At 38.6% G+C, this 23452-nt stretch overlaps 1 protein-coding gene across 2 annotated transcripts in view; it reads left to right on the plus strand.

The window, feature by feature from the left end:
• LOC150087431 (serine/threonine-protein kinase Sgk2-like) overlaps positions 1 to 23452 on the plus strand; it is a 268124-nt gene that overhangs the window by 90898 nt on the left and 153774 nt on the right. For both annotated transcript variants that reach the window (XM_090372067.1, XM_090372068.1), the window contains exons 6-7: positions 10507 to 10556; positions 19690 to 19795. In XM_090372067.1, coding sequence (XP_090228193.1) covers positions 10507 to 10556; positions 19690 to 19795 — 156 coding nt within the window. The remainder of the gene's footprint in view (positions 1 to 10506; positions 10557 to 19689; positions 19796 to 23452) is intronic.

Consider the following 23452-nt stretch of genomic DNA (forward strand, 5'->3'; position numbering starts at 1 on the left):
GAAACAGCCTACATACCTGATGAGCAAAGGTCAACACAGGTATCCTCTACACCGGAACCAGAGCAAGAGAACAAAGGTCACTGCACAAGCACCCTGAATTCAGAATAGGCAGCCAGCTTTATTCTTATTGGCTAACTATACGAATACTTTACCTATAAAAATATATTGCTAACTGAGCCTCTTGCCCATTGTCTGAGTGTTTGGCAGGAGGTATCGGTCAGCAGGTAAGAAGTTTATTTAATTAAAAATAGATTAATTGTAATTGCAACTAAAAATAGCTCATTGAAACATAACTGTAACATAGAATTGTCCATGCAGAGCAGTGTCCATTGATTACCAATTTTCGCTACATCAGGAAAATTTAATTTTTGTTGCATCAGGACCACCGCTGTTCATGTCCTCTGCATTGGCGGTTCGATCTGGTGATCGGGTGGCGGACTGATCTTTCGGTCGACTTGCCATTGCGGCAATTTGTCTAGCGATCGAAATGCAGCGATTCCCTGACCATTATTGGCCTTGTGGTCCTCTGTTGAGATGGGGCACAATGGTCAGTCTATTTTTGGTTTATTTTTGTTTTATTTTATTGTAGTGGTTTACATCTCTGATATTTCACATAAATTTGGATCTGGTACCTGTCAGAGGGGGGTGCGGTTAAATTTCTATTTAATTAGCTTTCAAAATTTAATATATTTTATTATCCTTACATTTAGATGTTCTAAATTATCTTAGAGTTTTTGCTGCAATATTTACTCTTGTTACCCCACTCTTCCCTCCCTGTTGGTTTATCATTATATTTAATTTTGGTTATTTTCACTCTCATCTTGCCATGCTGCTGGCATTATTTTTAATTCTTATTCTAATTTATTTCTATGGTTATATTTCAAGCATCATGTAGAGGAATATGCTTTTTGCTGCCTCTGATGTTTGCTGTACCTTTTTATTATGAAAGATTCAGTTTCCAACTATTTTAAACATTATTCAAATATATGTATAATTATATATATAATAATAAGGGAGAGAAAGAAAGGGAGTAAGGAGATGAAGGGGGAGGAAGAGGAATACTTAGTTAATTAGAATAATTAGAATACCCTTAAAATTTGTCTAGTTCTTTCTTGAATTTATTCAAACCATCTGCTGATTTCCACACATCTGTTCTGCAACCATCCTTCCTCAACTTGAATTTATGCTCCCTTCGTGTGTGTAATCTTAGCATAGGGAAGAGTGCCATCAACATTTAGCTTACTCAGACCATTCAGTGCCATAAACACCTCAATCAGACCTCCCTACATGTTCCTAATCTCAAGACACTGAAATTTGCAGAAGCGGAGTGCCTTTCTTGATAAGAGCACCCTTTTCCTTCCCTTCACCAATCTGGTTACCTTCTCTCTCTCTCTCTCTCTCTCTCTCTCTCTCTGCATCCATTCCAACAGATCTACACCCTTTTTAAAATGAAACCTCTTCAGACCCATATACAGTACTTAAGATGTGCCTAACCACGGTCTTGTACGAAGGGATAATCACCTCCTTATCCCTGATGGCAAAGTTTCTGTATATCATTGACAAAACCCCATAGGCTGTTCTGGCAGCCTATCTGCACTGCCCAGAAAATTTCATATCTGACTGCACAATTACCCCTAGTTATTTTTCATTTGACACTACCCTGAGTGTAATACTACACAGCTGATATATTAAACTGGGATTACTGCTACCTGTATGCAGTACCTTGCATTTGCCAGTGTTAAACTTCAAATGCCATATCCCAGCCCATTGACCTAATTTTCTTAGATCTTGTTGCAGAGCCCCCCCCCCCCCGACCTGTTTTCATTTCTCAAGATGTGGCCTAACCATCCTGCTGGCAAAAAAATTCCTGTATGTCATTGACAAAACTCCATGAGCATACTGCACAGTTACCCCAGGTCTTTTTCATTTTCCACTACCCTGAGTGTAGTACTATACAGTTGGTATGTTAATCTGAGATTATTGCTACTCATGATTCAGTACCTTGCATTTGCGTATATTAAACTTCAAATTTCAGCCCATCTGCCTAGTTTTTCCAGATCTTGTGGTAGAATTGAATACTGTCATTAACCACTTGCTAATCTTTGTTTCATCTGCATACATAGACATTAAGCCTGATATGCCTTCATCATTATTCTTGATAAATATAGAAAACAGTAATGGCCCCAGCACAGAACACTGGGGGACTTCGTTAATAGCATTAGTCCAAGTAGAGTATTGCTCATTGATAATCACACTGTCTTTTCTCACCAGATCACCCCTTTATTCATAACAATAACTTGCCCCTAATGCCACACTGCTCCAATTTGTACAACAGTCTTATATGTTACAGTATCAAAAACTTTTCTGAAATCTAAGTACAGTAATACCCCGACTTACGCGGACTTGGAGTTACACGGTTCTTAATTTATTTCGTTTGGCAACACTGCCGCCCACTATCTTCAAGGTCGTTTTTCATATGTTATCGATATATGGTGCGACGACGGAGAGTGAGAGCGAAAGATGAACAAAATACAACTTTGCTGCGCATGAGTTGCACACATATACAAGAATTTGTATTCCAACTGTCATATTTATGTGTGCGTTCGAATTCATGCTCAACTTTTGTTGGAAATTACATAGTTTTCACGAGAGAAATGGATCGTGTAAGTCGAGCTGTATACAGTCAGTCCTTGTATAACACGTGTTTACACTACACGAATTCGATCATACACTATTTATAAATACGGTAACGATATCTTATAATATAACACGAACCGAATTGGCTTATGCACGATTCGCCTTTGTGTTTACAAGAAATGGCAGTCGAACGCAGAATCGCCCCAACCGAACGCAACATGATAGGAATGAAGAGAAGATTCTGAAAATGTATTTATGTTTTTTATATCAGTGAAGGGGAAACACATTTCACCATAATAACATAAAAACCAACACTATTCCATCTATTGGTATGCAATTAGATCGAGTTTACTACCAGTTTATAACAGATTCCACTAGCAGAAACGCAACTGGATTTTTATTGCTTTATGGTAGTAACCCCTAGAAATGTGAGGTGTTAATAGTGTATCTCTGCCTTTATGGTGTTGTTTATTCAGTTGCTACATGCACGCAGCTTTGTTTATGCGTATCAAGCGTGCCTCGTCATTTTGTAATTGTGCTTTATTCCCTAAAAATGAGTAAAATACTTAAAAGGTGTGAAAGGAAGCGTACTGGTGAAGACACTGCAGATTCAGAGAGAAAAAGAAAGCAATTATCGATAAACAGAGGCAGACTGGGTCAAAAATTCTTACCCGGGAAAATTTATAGTGGCCTCGTACTATGGTTTATGGCCAAAATCCAACCGGGGTTTCCCCGGTAAGGCTTATGGCCAGTCCGCCTCTGTCGATAGAGAAAAAATATGAATTTGTGAAACGCTTTGAGCGAAATGAAAGACCATGTGATAGTGCACGTGCTACAGGCCTAAATGAAGCAACGGCGAAAAGCACGTGACAATTGCAAACTTGACAGAAGGTCTCATCTCAATTGAAAAGGGCTTAAAAATTTTAGAAAACAGACTCCAACAAAGAATGCGTTGTAGCTACAAAGCAGGGAATAAAAAAATTATTAGCTTGCTACGAAGAAATTCTGCGTGAAAAAAAGAAGGCGCTGTGTCATCAGACGAATTTGTTAGACTTTATGAAGCCATCGACATCGAAATAACTTTTTTACGTAAGTCATTTATTTTTTTAATACATATTTTGTATTAATATGTATAAATAACTGCAATTTTATTAATATTTTTCTTCTAAACTAGTGTTTTTGTTAGTCCTTGGTCCCAATTAAACAAAATTTATATGTATTTATATGCAAAGTTGTACCCCGACTTACGCGAATTCGACTTAGGCGATTTTCGTCGGACCCACCTATCGCGTAACTTTGGGGTATTATTGATATCAAAATTATCTTTTGCATACAGTTCCTTTGTTACTACCTCATGGTATCCAATCAAATTGGTCAGACTAGATCTTCCCTTAACACGTTCACTGCCAGTCATGAGTCAGCATGCGATCGTCAATAGTGCGGCACAGAAGGAGAAGATTGTCACCAGAAGCCAACTGTGTTTCCATAACGAAAAAGCTTGAACATTGGTAATAAGGGATTGTTAGGTATACCATATAAATATTCAAGTGTCGTATAAGCAGTTTCCAAAAGATTTTGACATTCACGTGCCAGCACATGATAGGCACTGGAGGTCAAATTTGGCTTTAAATGCCACATCATGTGCTGGCGCGTGACACAAAAACATAATATAGTATGTAAATAATAAAACAAAAAACATGCCTTGGCTTTCAAAATTTAATCTATTTTATTATCCTTACATTTAGATGTTCTAAATTATCTTAGAGAGTTTCTGCTGCAATATTTACTCTTGTTACCTCTCTTCCCTCCCTGTTGGTTTATCATTATATTTAATTTTAGTTATTTAAGAAATAACCAAAACATTAAGAAATAAGTTTTATTTCATACCGGACCAATACAAGATTACAAATACCATGTGTAAGAATGTTACTTATGTATAATGTTCACACAATCTAAGCAATAGCCGGGTGATCCTTCACAAATACTGCAGATATAGATTGTATCCTTAAGTTTCCCTTCGGAATAGCAACGTTTGCATTGCTTCCTCAATATCTTTCCACCTTTTCTTTCTTCCCGTGGTTTGAGCACATGTTCCAGTTCAGGTACATCATGCACGGTATGAGGAAGATCAGATGGCTGTTTCAATAAAGATCTGATCACTGATAAATGGAAGTCATAAAGTTGCACCTTGTTATGTGAATATTTATTATAGATATGGTGTGCATTGATCATTATTAGTTGCAAAATATGCATAAATATTTTTGTAGGCCACCTAATGGTTTTCCTTTCGCAAGCAAGTATAATAGGCAAGCATTTGATCTTGCTTGTCAATGCCTGACATAAACCTATTATACTCAATTATAGGCAATGGTTTTGATTTCAGTTTGCCTCGTTTGTTCTGCATTTCCACCATATCATTTTGGTATTCTGTAGAAATGTAACTAACATCTCTTCTGTCCTTCCACTTAGCAATCATTACACCACAGACACACCTTGATAAAGTTTCCCCTTTCTTCAGCTTTTTTTCTCGAACCTCTTTCGGAAATGTTTTCCTATTACTTCTGATTGTCCCAGTACAATGGGTTTGTCTGTCAGCGAGACACTTAGAGAGTTCATAGCTATTGTAATAATTGTCCATAAATATGCTATGCCCGACATCTAACATCCCATCAAGTAAGTTCATGACGACTTTTTGTGCATGTCCTTTTCCACCAGATTAATCCAACATACCGGTATATACTTTGTTTTGAATGTACTGTTGAAAAACAAGCCTTCCACGCCACAATATCATAGACTCATCTAAGCTAATCTCACGTCCTGGATGATATATTTCCGACATTCATGCATTGAACAGATTCACCATTTTTCAAATTTTATGTAGGCAATCCCGTGGACATACCTCTTTCTTTTCTGGATTTTTTGCAAAATTCAAGGCCCGCAGTAATAATAAAACACGATTCCTGCTCATGTTATCTGCGAACACGTGTAATCCGAACAGCTTATCTATTTTCCAATAATCTTGTATGTAGTCAGTCGAATGGTTCCCATATGTAAAATTAATCCTAAAAATACCAGCATTTCATCTCTAGTGGTGTCCTTCCATGCATTTATTCGAGAATGTTCTTTATTTTCTCGGGGAAGAAGTATTTCATGAGCATAAACATTTGTTTGTGTAATTATTTCATCCAAGATATGTAATTATTTCATCCAAGGTCAAAAAATGCCGAAAGTAATCTATAGGATTATCACCTGACACGGATTGCAGCAAAGACTCGGATTTTGTGAAACGAAACTGTTTCATCGATGTTACATCATTTTCCCACATGACTTTTTCCAACTTACCGGAATCCTGCAGTGGAAGTGTAGCCTCTTCCACAATATCTTCTTCATCTACACTTTCCGAAGCGTCCTTTGGAGGGATAAATTCTTCATCGTCGTCGTAACTGACGTTACTGGGATATACGTCAGATAAATCCTCCAACATTTTTGCAATTCCTTCATCTGTAAGGGATTTTTTATATTGCACTTTTCTTCTTTTTGGGCATGACTGGCCTACTAAACTGTCATCTGCACAACTCATATTACAAGGCTTTTCCACACGTGACGTAACCATGTAGAACTACATATAGTTTACACCCTTTACTTGATGCCGAAACAACTATACACACCAGAAACACAATGCCAACTGAAGTTGACAACTTCATACAAAAGGCTAATGAATCCTGTGCCCACGTGTGATTGGCTACTGGGTAATGATGCCACATCCCGCGCCTGAGCGTGATTGGCTCTTCAGTACTGCTGCGACATCACACGCTGGTGCGTGTGATGTTGGTGCGTGATCGGCAGCGAATGTGTTAAGGAGTGATAACCTTGGTAGTGGATAGTTTGAATAAATTTAAGAAGGAACTAGATGAATTATTCATGAGGTTAGAAAGGTGATGTGGGAAATGCCCTCCTCACTGATGTTGCATCATTTGCCACTAGTAATACACTGGTGTGCAAAACTTAAGGACCAGTCAGGTTTTCACCTGAAGCTTCTCATAGGAGTGGCCTGGATATGGGAAAAACATACCAAAGGAACCTCGTGAGGTACAGAAATCATAAAGGAAACAACATTGACACAACAACAGAAACAAAACAGTACAGAGGGACTTTATTCAAAAAATGGCAACATACGGTATCATGGCAGCCAGTGACTGGCTGCCATGATACAGTTGCATCACTGCCAAAGATGGAACAAAGGGAAGAGGTGATCCTCTGTAGGAGATATGGCCACCCCCTAATGTCGATGCAAGCTTTGCACCACCTGTCCATACTTAGAACAATGTTGTTGATAAATTCTTCGGTAACATTGTCCATTCCTCTGTCAGCGCTATCTTCAGCTGGTGAAGATTCTAAATCCCATGTGTTTGATGGGATTTAGATCTGGGGAATGGGCAGACCAATCCATATGAACAGTGTGCTCACTTTCCAAAAACATATCAACAGCTCTGGGGTGTCGCGTTATCATCCATAAACACAAACTCCGGGCCAGTGGCACCTCAGAACAGACGCGAATGGGGAAGGATTACCTCAGTACAGTATGCCGGTTATGTACCATGCATACTGTACTGAGTACCGCCTTCCAGTATCTGGAGTTGTGTACGTCCATGCAAGATAACACCTCCTCAGGCGAGAACACCTCGACTGCCATATCGATTCCTTTCAGTGATGTTTGTGGGGTGATACAGTGTGCCAACCTCTCACCAGATTAGCTGACATCCAGAATCGCTGCTGAGACTGAATCTACTCTCATCAGTAAAGAGTACCTTACCCTATTGCACTGCTGGCCAGTCCTTGTGTTCGATGCACCACTGTAAACAGAGTCTCTGATGAGCAGGTGTAAAAGGGACACAGTATACTGGCAGTCGGGCAAACAGCCCACTTTTGTGGAGTCACCTGGCCGCAATAAACTACGATATCCTTTGCAGCTGATTTGCAATGGATCCCGCTGTCTGGTGTTGGTCCCTCTTGGCCTGTAGGAGTATATAGTGGTCATCATTGTGCATGTTGTTTGTGGACAACCACCACTGGTCCTTCAAACAGCTGTACCTGTCGTTCTGAAGGCCAACCAGCCATGAAACAATGCTATGGGCAATAACGAACTCTGCAGCCACACTCCTTACACTATGAGCTTCCCAATTATTTGACCCGCAGTAAAGTCATCCAGATGTCGTCTACTGGCCATTTCGTTGTCTGTAGCATTGTATGAAACCAATTGAACATCTGTAACAATCGTGATCACCATTCGATAATTTGCATATAACTGCTGAATTTATTTGTTTATGTGAGTCCTCTCATCACAATTCAAATTTTTGCATGTACGCCAGCTTTCTACTGAGCGGCCACAATTATGCAAATTGCCACAGGCTGTTTTGTTTGATTTTGTGGTTGTAACCTTTAGAAATAGTGTTGGTCCTTAAGTTTTGCACACCAGTGTCAAACTATCAAAACCACCTTTGGAAGAGCAGTTTGCTTACTGAGTCTGAAAATAAAAAAAGTTATGGAAGCAAAATTCCTGTATAGGAATTTTGTTTTCTGTTAAAATTTTGTTGTCCGTGTTTTCTATTAAAATATAATAATAATAGTGTGAACTACTTGTTTTACAAGTACACTTGAGCTACTGTTTGAATAATAGTTAATGGATTGGAAAAAATGTCATTTCTTGAATTTTAATGCAAATTTTTAATAGTTATACAAAAATTTATATTGGGCAATTACAGGTAGTTCTCGACTTTACAAGTTAATTCATTCCTAGTGTGCTCTCTTAAAGCGAAAACTCGTAAAGCGGGAATATATTTCCCATAGACGTAAGGTTAAAAATAGGGGTTACGTTCTCAACAATGAAATTAGTTAGCTAATTAGTTTGTTTAAACTATTGATTTATCGAAATAAATGAAAACATAGCCTGTAAAATCAAGCAAATTATAATAATAGAGAAATTATTTACGACTTACAAATGTTTACACAAAAGCTTTACAAATGACTTAATGTTTATTCTTCATCATCGTCGACCATGTGCACACTTGTTGATCAGTCATTATTGGCTTGGCACTTGTTGGTTTGTTGCACAAGTCTTCAGAAATGCTTCAAGAGGCATTTGTTTCCAAGATAATCTCTTTTCTTTATAAATTTCACAATTGCATGCATAAGCATTTTTTAACGGCACACACAAATTGCAACTAACACGATTTGCATGGGGTAACAAGCTTACGAAGCTTAAAATTAAAGGAATGAAGAGAAGATGCTGAAAATTTGTTTTTTATACAATTGATTGAAGATTTCAGTAAAGGAGAAACACATTTCACCATAATAACGTAAAAAAACCACACAATTCCAGCTATCGGTATTTTCGCAAATGCAAGAAGATTGAGTTTACTACCCATTTATAATTGCTTACAGTAACAGAAAAGCCATATAAACTGGAAAGTGCAAATTGTTTTTGTTTTATGGTCGTGACCTCCAGAAATGTGCTTTAGAAAAATATCACAAAGGCGTTTAAAATTGATTCTTATAATGGAATATACAGGGTGATTCACTACCAGCGCGACAAACTTGCAGGAGGTGTAGAGGGCACAAAGACGAATCGGAATCACATAGCATTGCAGGGTCCAAAATGCCTTCATCATGCGGTAGAGGACGTTGAACGGGAGGTCGCGTGAACAGCGATCCCGCTGGACGGCAACATTTGCAAACTGGTTCCCAAGGCAGTATGATGGATGAGTATTCAAACATTGAACTGGCCAACATGCACCTCGCGTATGGAGCTGTGGACTGTAACGGCATGCCACTCTGCGCTTGTACCAGGAACGTTTCCCGCACAGGCGTGCTCCTCATCATACGATTTTTGCACGTGTGCACAGAAGGTTATGTGAGCCTGGTTGTTTCACGAGAGGTACCATGAATCGAGGCGAACGACGAGGATGCCAGACAATGAGGAGAATGCCCTACGCCTTGCAGAAAGCAATCAGAGTAAGAGTACTCGAGCGATAGGCCAACGATTGGATATTTCCCAATCCACTGTATGGAGGATACTGTCAACAAACCAAATGAGTTCATACCATCTGCAACACGTCCAATCATTGGAGCCTGCGGATTATCCACTCCGGAGGACTTTTGTTACTTGGTTTCAACAGAAACGGTTCACAAATGCTTGCTTCCAGCGGGATCGCTGTTCATGCGATCTCCCGTTCAACGAAGGCATTTCGGACCCTGCAATGCTATGTGATTCTGATTCGTCTTTGTGCCCCCTACACCTCCTGCAAGTTAGTTGCACTGGTAGTGAATCACCCTGTATGATAACGAAAGTGTAGTGCATTTTAATGATTTGAATTGGTAATTAATATAATTTACAAACCACACTCATGACCTTTTATGGGCCATGTCCTTAAGATCACGCTTGTGACCTTAAAAATGACATTTTAGAGAGAAAAATAGCTTAGTTATACAGCAAAAATTTTCCGAGATTTTGAAACAAATTACCAAAAAACAAAAAAACAACGTGTTGTTGGGTTCACATTACAATATTTTAACGACACGATGGTGTCTCTGGAACTGATTAATATTGTAAAGCGGGGTGCACTGTATTGTATAGCTCTGCACGTGGTTTTGAATGCGGTATTTATGAATGTTTAACATTCATTTTTTGCAATTAATGTTCATATTTTCAATTTTGTTGATACTTGATACTTGGGGGAAAAAGAACTCGTAAAGCGAGAACTACCTGTGTGTGTGTGTGTGTGTGTGTGTGTGTGTGTGTGTGTGTGTGTGTGTGTGTGTGTGTGTGTGTGTGTGTGTGTGCGCGCTAACAAAATTTCTTCTGTTTTTTAGGAAAACAAGGATGATAAACCTATAGATCTGGGACCAAGTGAAAAAAAATAGTAAGTTCTTTATTTATTCCCTTTTATCAAATAATAATGAACTACATTATTATGCGACATAAGTTTGTTTGAAATGTTTCTTAATTCAAACAAAATGTTGTTTTCTTATTAATTACAGCTAGTAAATAATAAGCAAAAAAAACTTTTTTTTAACTTATTAAGCTGCAGTAGCACATGCTCTTTGAATAGACTGGAGTTAGTTCAAGCCCCTGACTGTTAAATATGGTCGATCTGCCAACCCACACTGAACCAGCGTGGTAGATTATGAGCCATGTCCCTCAGCATGAATTGTTGAGGAGGCTTACATCCTGCAGTGGGTTGATAATGGCTGCAGTCTTTTTTTTTTTTTTTTTTTTGCCCAATTAAAAATTGAGGTGGGGTATTATGTTCTGTCTGTGTTTTTTTTTTTTTTTTTTTTTTTTTGTGGTTAAAAATTACGTCTCCCACCCCTTTCTCCGTAATGTAACTCACTTTGTTATTTTGTGATATATATTATTGCATTTGATATTTAAATAATGCTGTTTTGGAGCAATTAAACAAAAAGTTATTAATCACTAATGAATGCATTTACAATAACTTTAAAATTGTACACATCTCAATATTTGATTTTTGTCTTGAGGATGATCTGTTCTATCAGGTGATGACTCTCATGCTTGAACTTAACTCATATTTGTAATAACACTGTTATCCAGTGGTCAGCCTAAATAGTAATATTTTATACAAATAGCGACACCATAAGTTTAATCTGCCATTATTCAAAAACTTAAGGCATCATGACAACTATTTCAAAACTTACTATCCTCTCATCAGATAATGGGTGCTTCCATTAGTGAATACAGGGCCATCCCAAACTACAGTTTATACTGGATCACTTTGGCATTGTTTTTGAAAAGGCATCTTTCATGCAAGTAAAATTGTTTTCATTTCTGAATTTTCTGTAGTTATTTTTAATTTGTGTAATCATTTTCCTTCCAAAGTACTAAAATTAAAATTCTGAACTTTAAATTACATAATTGTACTGTCAGTCCTTGTATAACATGTGTTTACACTACACGAATTTGATCATACACAATTTCTAAATAGGAGAACGATGCTGTATATAACACGAACCAAATTTGCTTATGCACAATTCGTCTTTGAGTTTACAAGAAATGGCAGTTGAACACAATCACCCCAACTGAACGCAACATAATAGAAATGACGAGAAGATTATGAAAATTTATTTGTTTTTTATATGAAGATTTCATGGAGAGGGAAACACATTTCACCATAATAACCCACAGAATTCCAGCTATTGGTATTATCACAAATGCAATTAGATAGTTTACTACCCATTTATAACAGATTCCACTAACAGGAAAGGCACCTCCGTGGGCAGGAGCAGCACTGCATAGCACACGCTTCTTGATTAGACCGGAGTTCGAGCCGTGACCACCAAATACGGAGGATGCGGAAAGGTCAGGGAATGACCACCACATATCCCCGGAGCAATAAGGCCTTAGTTGCTAATGCTCCTAAAAACCAAATAACAAACAAATAAACTAGCAGGAACACTCAATAAACCGGAAAAAAATTGCATTGCTTTATGGTAGTTACCTCCACAAATGTGTTTTAGTAAAACGTGAGCTAGCATGAGGTGATAGTGTGTTTCCCCCTTTATTGTGTTGTTTATTCAGTTGCTACACATACGCTGCTTTGTTTATGTGTATAAAGTGTGCCTCCTCGTGTTTGTTTTTTTATATTTTAATTGTGCTTTATTCCCATCCTAAACACATTAGCAAATAGCAGAATTATTTATAACAACCAGCCCATAATAGAAGCATTAAAAGCCAAAAACATCACCAGTATATCAATGTACGATTTTTACAGCCTCTTCACCAGCATAGACCTAGAGAAAGTCCAACTTTCCTAATAGTGAGGTAATTTTCCTTGGTGATTTTAATGTTCACAACTCCAGCTGGCTTCCGTTTTCTAGTCATACCGACCCAGTTGGTCGAGTCGCTGAGGCTTTTGAAATTACTAATGACCTTGCACAGATTATTCATTTACCTAGAAGAATACTAGACAATCCTAAACAAAGCCAACACGCTTGATCTTTTTTCACAAACAACCCTTCTAAATACACGGTCGAAGTGAGTGGTCCTTTCGGCACCTCAGACCACAACTTGGTGATTGTCTCTTCTCCAATGGAGCCTTTATCTCATGGCAGTTCCCAACCTCGTGTTGTTTGGCATTACAAGAATGCAAAATAGGATGACCTGCAAGATTTCTTTTCTTCTTTTCCTTGGTCGGACTACTGTTTCAAACCTTCTGATGTCAACGTTTGTTCAGACCGTGTCAGTGAAATTATTCTTGTAGGAATGGAATCCTTTATTCCACACTCCAATTTAAAATCTCGTCCTTTATCTAAACCTTGGTTTTCCAATAAATGTGCTAAGGCCATTCAGGAGAAGAACGTTGCATATCGTAATTGGCTTGTTTCCAATTCTTCAGTTTCATTTTCTGTCTACACCAAAGCTCACAACAATTGTAAAGCAGTTATTAGTCCAAACTAGATTTTGAACAGACTAAGAGTAGAAAACTTGCTTCTTACCCTAATTGTAGCCGAGCATTCTGGTCTCTTTCCAAAGCTATTCGATGCAACTTTTGCCCATCTCTGCTCTCCTCTGTCAAAACTAGAACCATCTGGTTCTATTCTGTTGTCACTTCGGCCAAGCATCAAGCTGACCTGGTAGCATCCAATTTTTCTTCAAACTTGTGTATTAATGATCTTGGTAAAATACCTCCAACCATTCCCAACATGCTCCATTCAATGCCTCCTGTGGTCTTCCGTCAAAAGGATGTCAGAAGGATTTTAACTAATATTGATGCTAAGAAAGCTCCAGGTCGTCCTGATGGTATTTCTCCACTTGTTCTCAAAACCTGTGCTCCCGAACTTACTCCCCTTCTTTGCCGCCTGTTTCCACTTTTTTATTCCAAAGGTGTTTCCTTCTTGGAAATTTGCTCATATCCAGCCAGTTCCTAAAAAGGGTGACAAATCCCTCCCATCCAATTATCGTCCCATTGCAATTACTTCTACTCATTCTAAAGTAATGGAGAAATCAATTAACCGCCAACTCTTAAACCACCTAGAAACCTTCCGTCTGTTCAATGATCGCCAGTATGGATTCCGTCAATGTCAGTACACTGGTGATATCCTGGCTCGTGTTACCCATTTATGGACAAATTCAATGGAAAAGTTCAGTGAAACACAGGCAGTTGCTCTAGACATCTCAAAGGCTTTCGATCGTGTTTGGCATAAAGGTCTTCTAAACAAGCTTCCATCTTACAGTTTACTAACTGTTCTTGGTAATTGGTTATCCAGTTTTCTCTCTGATTGCTCACTGAGGGTGATGGTTGATGGCTCTGTCTTCTGAGATCTCCAATAATGCTGGTGTTGTCCAAGTTTCAGTTCTTTCCCCCCACTCTTTTCCTCTTGTATATTAAAGACCTTCCATTGACTGGAAATCCTATCCATAGTTTTGCTGATGATAGTACATTGCATTTCACTTTCCATTTTGAGAAACCTTGCCCTGCTCAATAAGCTTCTTGAATATCGAAAATCTGCTACCAATTCCTTAAATGCCGATCTTCAGGTAATTCTCCGGTGGGGGCAAAGACCACTTAGTTGATTTCAATCCTTCTAAAACTGTCTTGTCTTATATCTCGCAAAAAGGATTCTTCTGCTCCTATGCTTATCTTTAGTGACACTCCAATTTCTAGGCAAAATGATATATCTCTTTTGTGGATTACTCTGACTTCTAATCTCTCTTGGCACAAGCACATTACAAATATTACTTCCTCTGCATCTAAAAAACTTGGTTTTCCCTTTCGCTCTCTGCATTACTTTTCTTCCAAACAGCTGTTCACTCTGTACAAATCGCGAATCTGCTCTACCATGGAATATTGTTCCCACATCTGGGGTGGTTCCCCAAAACCTCTCAGGCTTTTTGATTCCGTTCAGAAGAGGGCAGTTAGGTTAATTAATGATTCATCTCTAACAGAGTCTCTCCACTCGCTGTCTCATAGATGTACTGTTTCTGCTGCATGCCTCTTCTACAGATATTTCCATGGGCACTGTTCTTCTGAATTGGCTTCTATAAAACCCGCTCTCTCTTTCAAAACAGTCTGAACACGTGCCGCCACCAGACAACATCCATTCGCTGTCCCACTTCAAACTCACAGAACCAACTTTTCATCTTCCTCATTTATTCATTCAACTGCCATTTTCTAGAACAACCTTCCTTCATATGTCTTTCCTGAAAATTACAGTCTGCAGAAGTTCAAGTCCAATGTCAACAAATATCTTCTCTCGTCTTCTCAACCTCCAAACCAAGTATAGTACTAAGTACTATAGGTTCTAATACCTCTCATGTTTGGGATTTTCATAAAAAAAAAAAAAAAAAAAAAATTCCCTAAAAATGAGTAAAATACTTGAAACAAAATTGTGAAAAGGAAACTTCCAGGTGAAGATACTACAGGTTCAGAGAGAAAAAGAAAAGCAATAGAGAAAAAATATAAAATTGTGAAATGCTTTGAGCAAAATTAAAGAACATGTGATATTGTGCGTGCTATAGGCCTAAATGAGTTAAAGCTGAGAACAATTAGAAAGGATGCAGGGAAAGTAAAGCAACTTTCATGGCAGGAACAACTCAAAGTGTAACAAATGTTTGGACCAGGCTATGTCTACCAGGGGGAAAAGTTGATGACACTGTAGAGCAGATATCATTTTTTAAGGAAATATCAAATACAATAATATTGCAAAGGGTGATATTGTTGTACACATTGGCACTAATGACATTAAGAGTAGGAGATCTGCAGATTTACTTAACAAGTACAGGTCGATGTTGGGAGAAAAAAAAAAGTCACAAGTTAAGGTTAAATTTGAAAGTGTCTGCAATTCTGATCAGACACGATAGGAGGAGTATATGATGAACACCTTGTCAATCAATTTGGCTCTGGAGAGATTGTGCAAGACTCATGGGGTAGAATTTTTCTCAGTGTGGTCTGTGCTTATTAACAGGTGAGATTATTTCTACAGGGATTTGGTACAAGAAAGGGTGGAAGAATCTTTGCTGATGCTATCAAGGCAGTGTTAGGGGATCGGTAGCCACAGGCAGAGGTGATAGTTATTCTAGCACTGCTTCTATTGGAATGAGCAGCAGACTGATAATCAAGGTACTGAAGATTTCGAAGACTGCTGGGAGTCATCAAGGAACAATTAAATACATGGTTTGTGTTATGGTAACTAAGAGTAAGAATAGGTGCATGTATACTTGCATGTACACCAATGCTAGGAGTATAGTAAATAAATTTGATGAAATTGAAATAAAAAGCTGATGTTGGAATATCAAAGACATGTTGTCACACAGAGATAAGGAATGCAGAATTGGAATTTGGGGAGTACATTTTGTACTGAAAGGATAGACAGGATAGAAGAGGAGGACGGATGATGCTATTAGTTAAGAAAATCGAATGAAGTGCATCAAGCTGGCATGGGGGGACAGTGCAAATTTTGAGTCAGTTTGGTATGACATAAGCACTTGGAAAACCAAGTTTGAGAGTACAAGTGTGTTATAGGCCTAATGACTCTGATGACTGCAATGAACAACTCTACAGAGAAATAGTGTGCATAAATCAGATTGTTTTATAATGGGGGATTTTGACTTCCCAGATATAGACTGGAACTTGTGGGTTGGTCACTCACACACTAGCAACGCTTGTGTGTGAGTGACTAATTTCTTGGATGATTGTTTCCTACAACAGCATGTTCAAAATTTGACCAGAGGGAGTAATACTCTTGATCTGATTATAAGCAGTGATTCTTCATTTGTTAAGAATCTGCAGATAAAGAAGCCACTAGGTGGCAGCGATCACAGTGTACTGATGTGGGATTTACTCAAAGATGTAACTACCACCAGCAGTAAAAGGAAGGGTTTTGCTTTCTAAAGGTGACCAAAGTGGCCTCAGATTTTTTATATTCTATACAGTGGGACCAACTGATGATGTTACCAACAGAAAATTCTAAATGGGAAACGTTCAAAGAAGTAATCTTTAAAACTATTGGGATTTTCATACCAACTAAGAAATACTGTTCAGAAATTTAGGTATAAATGGATGTCAGGTGAGCTATCGAGATGTGGCAGAGAAGAAAAATGCATGGGATGCATATAAATTATCAGGTGATACAAAAGACTATGGTAGATATAAGCTAGTCTGTAATCAGATCACAAAGGAGGTTAGGCAAGTTAAGGCAGATTACGAGAAATCTTTGGCAAAGGATGCAAAGAAAAACAGCAGACTTCTTTACTTATTTAAACTGTAGAAGGAAGGGGATGAATCAGATTGGCAAACTTGATATTGATGGTTCGACTGTTTGTTGATACTGCTCAGGTAGCTGGTAAACTGAATCAGTATTTTGTACCTACATTCACACATGAGAAATTCTGTAGGGAAGTGGAGGCCAGAAGCTTATCAAACTCTAACAGGGAGTTAAATGATTTTGTAGTAACTAAGGGCAAAGTGGAGGTGATATTGCTTTATTTAAACATCAGGAACACATTTCGGATAGATTGGATCTATCCAGCTATATTAAAAGAAGCAGAAAAGGAGGTAAGCAGGCCTTAGCTAAGATTATGAGTGCATCCTTAAAGTCAGGGGAGGTCCCCATGGACTGGAGATGTGCAAATGTATCCCCAATTCACAAAGAGGGATTGAAAGGTGACGAGTAATTACAGACCTGTTAGTTTAATTTCTGTTCCAAGGAAAATATTGGAGTTGTTGATTAAAGAAGCACTGCAGGATCATCTTGAGAAGACTGTAGTTATAGTTCAGACACAGCATGGGTTTGTTAAGAGGATGTCTTGTCTTGTCTGACTAATTTGATTTGATAGTATGATATGGTCACATAGGAACTGGATGAAAAAAATAATTTTGATATCATATAGTTGGATTTTCGGAAAGCTTTTGATACTGTTACACATGGACGGTTACTATATAATGTCGGTGTAGATACACCATAAAGAACTCTTAAGAAACTACGATGGTGGTTGTTGTAGTAGGCATCATTTGCTCTGTTTCTCATATTGTACTCTTGTATTGTGAAGGACAATGATTTGCCATGATATTGCACTACCTCGAATAAGTAATGCTTCACTAATAGAGAAGACTATTTTTACTTATTCTCAGTGAGTACCACTACCCAGACAGCACTGTTTCAAACCTATTGGCCCATCATCAATGGGTGGGAGCACAATATGAGAAACAGAGCAAATGATGCCTGCTACAACAACTACCATCGTAATTTCTTAAGAGGTGTCTATGGTGTATCTACACTGATATTATATAGATATTAAACTCTTTAACGTATTATGCCTTGTGCGTTTAGTTATTTTTAAATGGAAGGCTACTATACAATTGGAGCAGTATAGCATTAGGGGCAAGTTGTTACAATCGATAAAAAAAAATGGTTGAGTGGCAGAAGACAGTGGTAATCAAAGGACTAATGAACTAATGTTATTAGCAGAGTCATGGACTAATGTTATTAGCAGAGTTTCCCAGGTGTCTATTTTGGGCCCATAGTTGTTTTCTGTGTTTATCAATGATATTGATGAAGGTATATCAGGGTTAATGTTTCAGTTTTCAGATGATATGAAGGTTGGCAGGATTGTTAATGACAGTAAGGGTGGTATGCTACTGCAACAGGATCTAGAAAAGTTGAGCAGATGGGCTTGAGAGGTGGCTATCAAAATTTAACATTTGACAAATGCAAAGTACTGCATATGGGTAGCAGTAACCTCAGAGTAACATACCAACTGTGCGGTACTACACTCAGGTTTAGTGGAGAATGAAAAAGACCTGGGGATAATTGTGCTGTCAGATATGAAGTTTTCTGAGCACTGCAGACAGGCTGAAAACTAGCTCATAGTCTTGCCAACGATGTATAGGAATTTTGCTAGCAGGGATAAGGAGGTGATTATCCCATTGTATAAGGCAGTGGTCAGGCCACAGAAGTACCATGAACAGGTCTGGAGGCTTCATTTTAGGGAGTATTATAGAGTTGTTTGAGCAAGTACAGAGAAGGACAACAAGATTGGTGAGGGGAGCGAAGGACTCCTCGTACCAAGAAAGGCTTAAGTTCTGCAAATTGCAGTGTCTGAAGACTAGGCATCTCCGAGGTGATCTAATTGAGGTGAATAAGACCTTGAATGGTTTGAGCAAACACAATGCTAATGGGAATTTTCCTGTTGCTGAGATTGCACACCTGAGGCGTCATAAATTCAAATTAAGGAAAGACAGATGTGGAAAAAATGTGTAGAATTGTGCCTTTTGCCAACGGATGGTTGATTGCTAGAACCAACTTCCATGTGTTTTTAGGAAGTTGACAACTTAAATAAATTCAAGGCTGGATGTAGACAAACTTTTGGAGTGAATGGATGGGTGAAACGGGGAAATTTTTTTTTTTTTTTTTGTTTTCTTGCCAAAAAAAAGCTTGCTTTTTTGTATTATATGCCTCTACTAATGCTAATACCATTAGATCAAAACAACTTTAAAGAATTGAAAAAGATGGAAAATCTGTTGTAGCATATTTTTTTCTATTAATGGCTTGTGTTTGCAGTGTAGTACTAGTTTTGAAATAGCTTTTGAAGAAACTTTTGAAATAGCTTTATCTTAGGTCTCTTGATTCTTTACCTTTTTGAGTGAAATTAAAATTTTGAGAAATTGGGAACCATGTGGGAAATGGGCTTCTTTTTGTCAAAAATGGAATCTCAAAACCATACACAATATTTTGTATACTTTTCTTATTAGCATACGAACAGTTGTAAATGAATATTGAGTTTGTGTGGGTGTGTGCATGTACACTCGCAAACAGACTGTATTGTAGTATTTTGTCCTCCTCTCTCTCTCTCTCTCTCTCTCTCTCTCTCTCTCTCTCTCTCTCTCTCCCTCTCTCTCTCTCCCTCTCCTCCCCCTCCCCCCCGCGTGCGCGCTTCTTCTCCCTGCCCATTTTTATTTGCAATATTATTTGTGTAATATAAATTAATTAAATTTCATACAATCAGTAATTATTAATTTGTGTTCTCTAACCTTTTAGTGTAAAACCAGGTGACTTTGAATTCCTAAAAGTTATTGGAAAGGGCAGCTTTGGAAAAGTGCTTCTTGCTAAACATAAAAGCGAAGAAACTATTTATGCAGTAAAGGTATGTCTTTGTCTTATTTTATGAATTATTGCAGTACTGCAGTAATTATGATAAATTATACCAGGGCCTAATATAATGGAGGTGGTCAGCATGAATAAATTCAAGGAAGAACTAGACAAGTTATTGGAGGACAAGCAATGTGGAAGGGGGGGGGTTGGCTTGATGCTTTATAAGCTTGCTTCCTTGCATCATATGCTACTGATGATAATAATGAAGGGGGAAGATTAGCCCAGTGCTTATGACGCTAGGCCACTAATATCGTGGATCCAGGTTATTAGTGGACCTGCCTCCCCCAAGGTTGAAGTGATTGCTGAGGCAGTGAAGGATGCAGTCTGGTGTCATTCACAATAACTACCAACCACCACTGTTTGAAAATGTATGGGACAAAACTACACACCAAGTGGTTGGAATAGTTCCTGAACAGCAAATAGTAGACCAGAGATGGACCATCATCACAAAGAACCTGTTAGCTCCTGCAATTTCGGAAAATATTAAGCAGGATGTGAACGAATGACTTCAAAAAACAACGAATATGCACACAACCAAACCTGAACTGGAGGAGAAACACCAAGTACAAAAACTAAACCTTAGAGCAGCCGAAGATGCAGCCATAATATCCAGAATAGAAGAAGAAGAAGAGTGGGAAAAGACCATAGGAGAATTTTAGGGAATTAACCCCCAAAAACACACACCATACCAAAGCAGAGATCCAACAGAAGCCTGTGGCAAGTCACAGACCACCTCAATCAGCGAATAATACCAGATTACCTCAACAACAATGAAGTAACACTAGAGGCCATCTGCAGAGCCATTTACTGTGCTGCTTTAGCAGCTTTAGATGAACAGAAGAGAAACCAGAGATTGACAGAAAAAACGCAAAGACAAGGAACCACCAGCTTGGGAAAGAAAGCTACATCAGAAGATAGAAGAGATTAGAACAAAGGTAGGCCAACTGATCCAGTATTAATGGGGTAACAGAAGTAAGAAGTTGATCAGAAAAGTGAAGACTATCCTTAAGAAAGACAACAACCACAACACACGAGACCTATAATCAGAGGATCAAAGAATGCCTTCATGCCCTCAAGTAGAAGCTCCTGGCACTCAATAAGAGACTTTGCCATTACAGTGAGAGTGCCCTCAGAGGAAAGCAGACAACGGGATATTTGATGAAAGCTAGAGCCTTCCACAAGAAAATTGAACAAGAGGAGAAGGAAGGCAATGGAACCCCAACAGAAGTCAACTGGGGAAACCTGTGGAGCAAAGTTAGCCATAATGGTCTTGCCCCTTGGAAAGATCTGGAATTGAAGAAAACCAAGGACATACAAGAGATGACAGAATGGGAGATTCGGGCAGAAGTAGTACAACAGTCGATCAGGAAGTCCCGCAACTGGCAAGCCCTAGGAATAGATAACATCCACAACTACTGTTACAAGAAGTTCAGCTGTACAAACAGATGCAGAGCAGTTCACCCAGATAATAAGGCACCCTGACACAATCCTAGAGTAACTCAAGGAATCATGTACTTGAAGGTCTATAATTTGCTAGTCAAAGACACAGCAAAGTATAGACCAATCGCATGTCTCTCCCAGCAGTGTACAAGATCCTGACTAACTGCATAACTAAAGATATCAGACCACTTGGAGAGCCAAACAATAAAAGGGATGTAAGCAGACAAGCAAAGGATGCAAGGAGCAATTGACCATTGATACTGCAGTTATGGAGCAAGCCCACAAGAAGCACCACACCCTATACACAGCCTATGTCGACTACTGCAAGGCCTTCAACTCTATGCCCCCACAGAGACGCTGAAGATCTACAAAGCCAACCCAACACTGCTACACTTCCTAGAAGCAACCATGGCAAAATGGAGGGCCAGTATCAAGGTCGAGAACATCATGACCAGACTAATCCTCATCAAAAAAGGAATATTCCAGGGAGATGCCCTCAACCTGTTACAGTTCTGTCTAGTACTGTCCACCATGCTCAATAACAGCAAGTATGGATAAACCCTAAAAGAAGGGAGGAAGAACCTGTACACCCTCCTCATATGATGTGCATGGATGACAAACTTTATGCTGCAACCAAGAATCAACTCCAACACAGCTACTCTGGATCAGCTAAAAATAAATAAGTCATAGAGCATCTGACATCAGTTCAGCACTGATGTCAGATGCAATTTGGGCTAGACAAATGTAAGACACAGATTGCATGAAGGACATCCAGTTAGAGAAAACTACTAGCTGGAGACTGGTGAAGCCACGAGAGAGGGAGATACCTAAAAATATCTGAGGATAATGCAAGCTCACCAGTTAGAACACTAAGTGATCAAGGCTCATCTGATTGAAAAATATTATCAGAGATTAAGAAGCCTCTAAAATCAAAGCTGAATGGCAGGAACATAGTCGCAGTCATAAACATCTACACAGTCCCCAATACTAATTCACTCCCCTTTGGAATCGTGGATGGAACAGTACTGAGCTGGAGGAGATTATGAGATCGATCATAATGATGGCAAAGAGCTACCTCCTGAAGTCAGCCATCGAAAGACTGGCCATAGCCCAGAAAGGAGGAGACTGACTGATCTCATTGAACAAGAGAAGGTGATTAAAACCTTCCGGATTGCTTCCAGGGAAAATGCAGTGCCAATCTACTAAGTCATAAGAAAGAGAAACAGCACACCACATTTATATGTACAGAAGAAACAAAGACAGAAAGATAGGCGAAGAAGACACTCCATGGCAGACACTGCAGTAACCTCCATCAAGACTATATAGGTAATATTGTCAGTCATATGGAGGTGGCACCTCCATAGCCAGGTGGGCAGGAGCAGCAGTGTGTAGCACACACTTCTTGATTAGACCGGGGTTCGAGCCCGTGACCATCAAATACGGAGGATTCGGAAAGGTCAGGGAATGACCACTGCATATTCCTGGAGCAATGTGGCCTTAGTTGCTAATGCTCCTAAAAATAAATAAGTCATAGAGCAGAAAAAGATAGCATGGGACAGTTAAAGAGCAATGAAAGGACTGAAGCCTATAACAGGCACAAGTTATAGGCTTGAATGGGTGAAATAAAGGGTTTTTTTTTTTTTTTTTTTTTGGCTGATGCTATATAAGCTTGCTTTTTTGCATCATGTGCCTTTTGCTAATGCTAAAAGTTGATCTAGATAGTATGAATCAGAGCTGTAATGCTCAATACATTCTACGTTGATATTAATATTTGTAAAATTATAAGAGGAGTTTACCTCAATATAGTACGTAGAATACTTCCATATGATACTCTCCAGAAATTAAAGCGAAAAAATCGAAAAACTTACAAAAATAATTAAAAACCAATTAAACACAATTAAAATCAATTTAACACAATTAAGTCTTCGCGCATGCATGTAAAGGTCCACGCATCGGAGATCAAATATGGCCGACGAATATTAACAGAATTCTTGTGTAATTTAATTTCTACATTTTCTGCAATTAAGTCGCGTATGATTATGTTCGACATTAAGTATTTTGGCCTCGTTAAATAAGTGTTTTTCGTTAATGGCATGAAAGGCTAATTCTGACACGCTGCTAAACAAGAAGCATGAACTGAGGCTTCATATTGATTGACACGAATATTCAGAGAAAAACGCGTCAAACCTTGGTAAGACGAGTCACAATC

This window comes from Mastigoproctus giganteus, chromosome 4 (assembly GCF_048544385.1).
Source record: "Mastigoproctus giganteus isolate SK-2022 chromosome 4, ASM4854438v1, whole genome shotgun sequence".
NCBI classification, from domain to species: Eukaryota; Metazoa; Arthropoda; class Arachnida; order Uropygi; family Thelyphonidae; genus Mastigoproctus; species Mastigoproctus giganteus.